The sequence below is a fragment of the Oryzias melastigma genome, linkage group LG24 (assembly GCF_002922805.2).
Source record: "Oryzias melastigma strain HK-1 linkage group LG24, ASM292280v2, whole genome shotgun sequence".
Taxonomy (NCBI): Eukaryota; Metazoa; Chordata; class Actinopteri; order Beloniformes; family Adrianichthyidae; genus Oryzias; species Oryzias melastigma.
Window position 1 is genome coordinate 16,698,025 of NC_050535.1, and position 8,503 is coordinate 16,706,527.

An 8,503-nucleotide genomic window follows, 5' to 3' on the forward strand; every position below is an offset into this window, starting at 1 on the left:
ATTATATGACTGGTTGGACTAGAAGTTAAATAAGACCAGGTAAAGAAAAAGATAAATTCCCTCTATCTAAACTAGAAAGTTTTAAAAGTAGTCAAATTAAATTACATAATAAAATAATAAAACCAATGTGTTTTTACGTTTGAGAATCCATTTTTAATGTATTTTTAGTTTTGTTCATAAAGTTTAAAGGTTCTGGCTCCTCCTACGCATTCTTACTGTGACGTCACACCTCAAAAATCCGTTTCACTTTCTTGTAACGGTGAGTTGACTTTTTATCTACAAATGTTAGGATTTTAATCCAACTTCACAACGAGTGACAGAACCGGGACCTCGGTTCTCATCGGTCGGAACCATGTTTAAGAAAAAAGAACCATACGACGCATGCGCAGCTTCTGTGCAAACCATTGGGACAAGTACGTATAATTTCTGATTAAAAAACCAGCGTACTGAATCTTTGTGCGTTTTGGCCCCGTCTCATACACGAAGTGAAGTTAGTTGGATATTGGATCGGCATACATTCACCCTGTTTATGGTTAGGGACCGTCAACATATATACAGTTTATATATATACTTAATAGCATTTAAGTAATTAGAGCTAATTGGTCCAAATAACTCCAAAATAATGAAGTTGCTGAATAAGGTGCTGACCCCAATAGGTCTTAGTTAATCTCATTATTCTAGAGTGATTTAGACCATTTAAGTGCAAAAACTTGAAAGCTATTGAAAAACAAAAACATTTACAGTAAAAAATTGACTAAAAATAGTAAAAGCATCAAAAGTGAATCTAAATTGTTCCTACTTAATTTTATAATTCTTGAGTAATTTTGACTGATTATGTCCAATAATTTAAAAGGAATTGAAAAACTTTTTTTTGTATATTTGACGGCCCCTAACCATTAACAGATCAATATCGAACTAACTTCAGCTCAGTCTCTATATTTTAGGCATGATTCTTTAGTTTAATCAAACCTGGTATTTTCAGAGGCAGAGTTCCAGACTGACTCGTTGATGCAGAATCTGTCAAGAGAAAACCTGAATGAGCTGTTTCCTGGATCAGAACATCTAAAGCTGAGAAAGACCATCTATGAAATCCTTCATGATCAGGTTAGTAAAGTGTAATCTCTTCCATAGATTTACAAACACATCTGTGATTATTTTTTTCTGTCTGACACAGAAGCAAACTCATCAGTTCCTGAAAAATCTTGAAGATTTTATCCAACAAGACTCTTTCAACGGTTTGTTCAGTCACTTTAACTTTGTATTTTCTTTATCTGAGTTATCATCTGTGCAGATGTTCTAATAATGAATCTTTTCATCCAGATGTTGCTGTAACAGAATACCTCCACAGGATAAACAACATAAAGGATCAGCTGGATCAGATGCAGACTGTCCTTGGAGCTCATAAAATGCAAGAGGACACCAACAAAGAACAGGTTTCTCAAAGAGGTCATTTTTAAGTTTTGTTATGAATATTGTCCTACTCATATCTATTTTTTATTTTTTATACTGTTTTCTCTGGGTATTTACTTACTTTCATGACAAGCAAAGAGATGCAAGTCTTTTAGATAAAAGTATGTATCTTGATTTAAAAAATAAATATTATTTTGTCTATATAGAAATGTATGCAGTTTAAAAACAGAGGGGAGTTTTTACATTTTAAGTTCACCTAACTTTGTTTTGTTTTTTTCCACGGTGCTCATTAGTTTAAATCACGTGTCAAAGTCGAGGCCCTGTCATGGCAGCAGCTGCCCTGCTGCTAATCATTTGATTCCCTCCACCTGTGCCTGCTCCTATAAAGCTCTGCCTCTGCCTTTGACTCTAGCTGGATCGTTGCACTGCAAGCACTCAGAAGACTCACCTACTCTGTTTGTTGCCAGCAAAATCCTGTTCTGCCGACCACTCCTTTCAACTCAAAGCCAGCATACTCAGCCTGTGTTCCTGCCTCTGCTCTCAGCCAAATCCTGTTCTGCCTGCCTGCCCAACTCAAGCCAGCCTGTGTTGCTGTATCTGCTCTAGTCCTCATGGTGCCTGATTCTGTCTGCCTGCTCCTGTCTCTCTGGTGCATCATTTCACCCCAAGCCTCATTAGTCCCCTCAACTTTGATTTTTGGAGCTTTTCCCAGAGACCTTTGGTGATTATTATTTGGATTGGAAAACAAGTTTGACACTGAACCCCAACTTCCTGAGTTTACTGCGCCATCCTGGCTTTCCCTCTTCTCATTACCATTTGTGTCTGGAGCCACGCCTTCCCTTGCTCTTCAGAGGACTCCACTCCGTCCCTGCAGTCTGTTCTCCTCATCCCATGTTCGTGCATTGGCTGCGTTGTTCGACGCCAGGGGGTCCTTCAAGGCAAAAACTTCATAAATCTGGTTTCTTGAACTTCTGGGTTTGTCATATTTTGGGTCCCTAAAAGCCTTTCCTGACAGGCCTGGAGGCCTGATCCGGCCCTCTGGGCCTCCAGTTAATTTTATTTTATTGCTATTAATGGTCAGATGTTATCTTGCTCTTATTTCTAAGTTGTATAATTTTGACGAAATAAATTTTTATGGAGAGTAAACTAGTAAAAGTTAGCTGTTTTGATTAACCTAATGTGATTTTATTTTTATTTTTTGTTCTCTTTTTTTTTTTTTTTAGGCCAATTTTGCATTTGGCTAATACTGTATTTTAGCAGGCTGTCAGTGTCAGCGTTTTCAACCACTAGCTTCAGCGTTGTCAACTACTAGCTTCAGCGTTTTCAGTTACTGGCTTCAGAGTTTCCAACTACTGGCTTCAGCGTTTTTAACCACTAGCGTCTGCGTTTCCAACTACTGGCTTTTGCCTTTCCTACTACTGGCGTTTGCGTTTCCAACTACTGGCTTGCTTTTGAGTTTCCAACTACTGGCTTTTGCGTTTCCAGCTACTGGCTTTTGCCTTTCCTACTACTGGCTTTTGCGTTTCCAATTGGCTTCAGCTTTTCCAACTACTGGCTTCAGCGTTTTCAACCGTCAGTTTTAGAGTTTTTAGCTAATAATTTATGCATCTTCGGCTACTGGCTTTTGCGTTTCCAGCTACTGGCTTTTGCGTTTCCAGCTACTGGCTCTTGCGTTTCCAACTACTGGCTCTTGCGTTTCCAACTACTGGCTTTTTAGTTTCCAACTACTGGCTTTTTAGTTTCCAACTACTGGCTTTTTAGTTTCCTACTACTGGCTCTTGCGTTTCCAACTACTGGCTTTTGCGTTTCCAACTACTGGCTTTTGCGTTTCCAACTACTGGCTTTTGCCTTTCCAACTACTGGCTTTTGCCTTTCCAACTACTGGCTTTTGCCTTTCCAACTACTGGCTTTTGCCTGTCCAACTACTGGCTTTTGCCTGTCCAACTACTGGCTTTTGCCTGTCCAACTACTGGCTTTTGCCTGTCCAACTACTGGCTTTTGCCTTTCCTGCTACTGGCTTTTGCGTTTTCAACCGTCAGTTTTAGAGTTTTTAGCTAATAATTTATGCATCTTCGGCTATCAGCACTAGCAGCTTCAGCGGCCAAATTCAGCCTAGAGCATTCATACTAGGATTATTGCAGGTAATGGTACATATCTAGTTCATCATTATGTAAAAATGTTACGGTTTTAAGGTTTTAAAAATGTAGTTTTAGAGTCCTCAAATGTTTATCCTGTTCGGCTTGTGAACCTAAGGTGTGTTTTGGAGGACAAAAAACTCATTGGGAGAAGAGATTTTTACTCAAATCTGTTTTTTATTTTTTTTCACATTGGAAAATTATAAAGAGATAACCCCCCCCCCCCGTGTTTCACTGTCTTTCCCTCCGTTTGCCATCTTTGGCTCTCGTGCCCCAGGTTGCTGACCCCTGGTGCAGAGGTTTTATTTTTCTTGTATACATAACCTGCACTGTTCTATTTTTTTAAACAAAGCTTCATTAACAAAGACTGGAACAATGGTCTCCCAGCCTCAGGAAAATGACAACAAATGTGTAGCTGCTGCACTGAAAGTCAAGTGACATTTATGATGATCAAATCAACTCATCTGTGGACTCAAACTATGACAGTTTAGGCTCCGCCTCTTTATGTGAGACATAATTCTGTAATTTAATCAAACCTGATATTTTCAGAGCCAGATGTTCAGACAGACTCAGAGATCCAAACTCCTCAAGAGGAGCCTAATGAGCTGTTAGCTGGACAAGAGGATCTAAATATTCAGGTGGGTAAAGCTTAATCCCTTCCATGCACTTACAAACACATTCTTACGAATGTTTTTCTTTTTGTTTGTCACAGAAGAAAAGTCAGCTCCAGGATGAACGTGGAGAAGTTACCCAACAAAACTCTCTCAGGGGTTTGTACAAAGTCACTGGTTACTTTCCCTTTTTTTCTTAGTTTTTTTTTTAAATCTGAGCTTTCATCTGTCGGTGATTTGTATTCTCTTGTGTTCACAACTTACACTGTCCTATTTTTAAACAAAGCTTCTTCTACAGAGGGTGAAACAGTGTTGACTCTGCTTCAGGAAATAGAAAAAAACAACCCAGAAGCAGCTTCTGAACTGAAAAGTAAGTTACATTTTGTACAAATTAATTTACCTGTGAACTTAAATTCTGACAGGTCTCATGAATATTTAGGCACAGCATGTTTTTATAGTTAAGTCAAACATGCTATTTTTATAATTAGATTTCCAGACTGATTCAGGGATCAAGAGCCTGACTCCAGAAGACTTGAATGAGCTGTTTCCTGGATTAGATAAACTGGAGATAAGAAAGATCATCTATGAAATCCTTCATGATCAGGTTAGTAAAGCTTCATCTCATCCATTTATTTACAAACACATCCTTACAGATTTTGTTTTGCTTTCTGACACAGAAGCAAACTCATCAGTTTCTGAAAAATCTTGAGGATTTTAACCAACAAGACTCTCTCAATGGTTTGTTCAGTCACTTTAACTTTGTATTTTCTTTATCTGAGTTATCATCTGTGCAGATGTTCTAATAATGAATCTCTTCATCCAGATGCTGCTGTAACAGAATACCTTCACAGGATAAACAACATAAAGGATAAGCTGGATCAGATGCAGACTGTCCTTGAAGCTCATGTTAAAATGCAAGAGAACATCGACAAAAAACAGGTTTCTCAAAGAGGTCATTTTTAAGTTTTGTTATGAATATTGTCCTACTCATATTTATCTGTTTTTTATGGTTTTTTTTATGTTTTTTTTTTTTTCTTTTTTTTTTTTTTACTGTTTTCTCTGGGTATTTATCAGACACAAATACTTTCATGACAAGCAAAGGGATGCAAGTCTTTTAGATAAAAGGAAAAGTATGTATCTTGATTTAAAAATAAATATTATTTTGTCTATATAGAAATGTATGCAGTTTAAAAACAGAGGGGAGTTATTACATTTTAAGTTCACCTAACTTTTTGTTTTTCCTACGGTGGGCATTAGTTTAAATCAGGGGTCTCAAACTCGCGGCCAGCGGGCCAGCTTCGGCCCACAGGATGATAATTTGGGGCCTACGTCTTTATATAAAAGATTACTGTTAGTGCGGCCGTCAAGATTGATATGAATGACAGTTGCTGTGTGCAGAGCTGAATGAATCAATCACAGTGAGGTATATGCCTTTGGAGGCGGGACATCGGCGGGCTGTCCAGTCCTCACTCCCTCATCCTTTCATTCGCGTGACAAATTTGCGTACCCTGCGCGGGCAATTTGGTGCTGGCGGCTTGTCAAAAAATGTGTTTCTGTTACCGCGCCGCGTGTAGGAGGAGCTACCAGCTCCGTCTGTGGATGTCTCTCTTAGAATGAATGGAAGACACATATGATGTCGAGGAATACGGTTTTTGACGTGCTGGCTATTCCTATTAAATCAGAGCTCCCCAAGTTCGGAGCCGCAAAACTGCAGCCCGCCCTCTTTCACCACACGGGACCCGCTGCTCCTGCCTGTTACACAAATCCATTTTTCACATTGGAAAATTATAAAGAGATAACCCCCCCCCGTGTTTCACTGTCTTTCCCTCCGTTTGCCATCTTTGGCTCTCGTGCCCCAGGTTGCTGACCCCTGGTGCAGAGGTTTTATTTTTCTTGTATACATAACCTGCACTGTTCTATTTTTTTAAACAAAGCTTCATTAACAAAGACTGGAACAATGGTCTCCCAGCCTCAGGAAAATGACAACAAATGTGTAGCTGCTGCACTGAAAGTCAAGTGACATTTATGATGATCAAATTAACTCATCCGTGGACTGAAACTCTGACATTGTAGGCCCCACCTCTTTATGTGAGACATAATTCTGTAATTTAATCAAACCTGATATTTTCAGAGCCAGATGTTCAGACAGACTCAGAGATCCAAACTCCTCAAGAGGAGCCTAATGAGCTGTTAGCTGGACAAGAGGATCTAAATATTCAGGTGGGTAAAGCTTAATCCCTTCCATGCATTTACAAACACATTCTTACGATTGTTTTTTTTTTTTGTTTGTCACAGAAGAAAAGTCAGATCCAGGAAGAACATGGAAAAGTTACCCATAAAGACTTTCTAATGAGTGTGTGCAAAACTCAGTTTTTACTTTCACTTTTTTTTTTTTTTTTGAATCATCAATTTTGTTGTTCTGAAAAACCTTTCCCCATCTTTTTAAAGCCCTCTGTCTTAAAAGGATAAAGTATGCAAAGAAGTGGCTCGATGAGGAGGCTTTCACTGAAGCTCAAGGTAATACGCCAGAGAACTTCATCAAACGTTTTGAAAAAGGTCGTTATGATCTTTATTTGGAACAAAGTATTAATCTTTGTGGAGTTTTCATGTTACCCTCTTGCATCCATCAGTTTTTCTCTGGGAACTTCCCGTGATCTAAGAATATCCATCAGAGGTTAACTGAAGATTCTAAATTGCCTTTAGATGTGAATGTGAGCGTGTGTTGTTGTTTTTCTCTGTGTGGCTTTATAGTCAACCAGGGTGTAACAGTGACGTGCGTGACCAGTGACAGGGGAGGCACAGTCTCACCTTTAAAATATAGCTTCAAAAATGCATAAATTACATATAATTAATGTACTTTTTAAAATCCATCCATCCATCTTCCTCCACTTCATCTGGGACCAGGTCGCGGGGGCAGCAGTCTGAGCAAAGATGCCCAGACTTCCCTCTCCCCGGCCACTTCCTCCAGCTCCTCTGGGGGGACCCCGAGGCGTTCTCAGGCCAGCCGAGAAACATGGTCTCTCCAGCATGTCCTGGGTCTTCCCCGGGGCCTCCACCCAGTGGGACGTGCCCGGAACACCTCACCAGGGAGGCATCCGGATCAGATGCCCGAACCGCCTCAACTGGCTCCTCGCGATGCGGAGAAGAAGCAGCTCTACTCCGAGCTCTCTCCGGGTGACTGAGCTTCTCACCCTATCTCTAAGGGAGCGTCCAGCCACCCTGCAGAGAAAACTCATTTCAGCCGCTTGTAGTCGGGATCTCGTTCTTTCGGTCACGACCCAGAGCTCATGACCATAGGTGAGCACTGGAACGAAGATCGACCGGTAAATTGAGAGCTTTGCTTTCTGGCTCAGCTCTCTTTTCACCACAACGGACCGGTACAGCGACCGCATAATAGCGGACGCCGCTCCAATCCACCTGTCGATCTCACGCTCCGATCTTCCATCACTCGTGAACAAGACCCCAAGATATTTAAACTCCTCCACCTGAGGCAGGAGCACTCCACCCACCCAGAGAGGACAAACTACCTTTCTCCGGTCGAGAACCATGGCCTCAGACTTAGCGGTGCTGACCCTCATCCCGGCCGCTTCACACTCGGCTGCAAACTGCTCCAATGCATGCTGGAGGTCCTGGTTCGATGGAGCCAACAGAACAACATCATCTGCAAAGAGCAGAGAGGAAATCCTGTGGTCCCCAAACCAGATCCCCTCCGGCCCCTGGCTGCGCCTAGAAATTCTGTCCATAAAGACTATGAACAGAACCGGTAATAAAGGGCAGCCCTGCCGGAGTCCAACATGCACCGGGAACAGGTCTGACTTACTGCCGGCCATGCGAACCAAGCTCCTGCTCCGGTTGTACAGAGACCGGACAGCCCTGAGTAAGGCTCCCCGGACCCCATACTCCCAGAGCACCCTCCACAGGACACCACGGGGAACACGGTCGAACGCCTTCTCCAAATCCACAAAACACATATGGACTGGATGAGCGAACTCCCACGAACCCTCCAGCACTCTGAAGAGGGTGTAGAGCTGGTCCACTGTTCCACGACCAGGACGGAAACCGCACTGTTGTTCTTGAATCTGAGGTTCGACTATCGGACGGACTCTCCTCTCCAGTACCCTGGCATCAAAGTGTTGTACAAAAAAAAAAAAGACCCTCTAATACACACACATGCAAAGAAAATTGGATAAGCAACAACTTGTGAAAAATCTACCATCATGAAAAAAACGTAAAAACTACATACTTTGTTATTTTTGCATTGAAGTTCTGTTCATGCAAGCTCTGTGAAGAAACTTGTATCATTTTGCCCAGTACCACTCTCCAATTTTTTTTTTTTTTTTTTTTTTT

General features: G+C 41.3%; 1 protein-coding gene across 1 annotated transcript; it reads left to right on the forward strand.

The window, feature by feature from the left end:
* The first annotated feature begins 352 nt into the window (after positions 1-352).
* On the forward strand, positions 353-6,590 carry LOC118598201. The gene is made up of 11 exons (XM_036210670.1): positions 353-413; positions 983-1,104; positions 1,175-1,235; positions 1,321-1,446; positions 4,095-4,183; positions 4,258-4,315; positions 4,443-4,526; positions 4,645-4,760; positions 4,834-4,894; positions 4,980-5,108; positions 6,288-6,590. Exons 1-11 carry the CDS (start codon positions 353-355, stop codon positions 6,389-6,391), a joined length of 1,011 nt encoding a protein of 336 aa, XP_036066563.1. The 3' UTR covers positions 6,392-6,590.
* Positions 6,591-8,503: the final 1,913 nt, after the last annotated feature.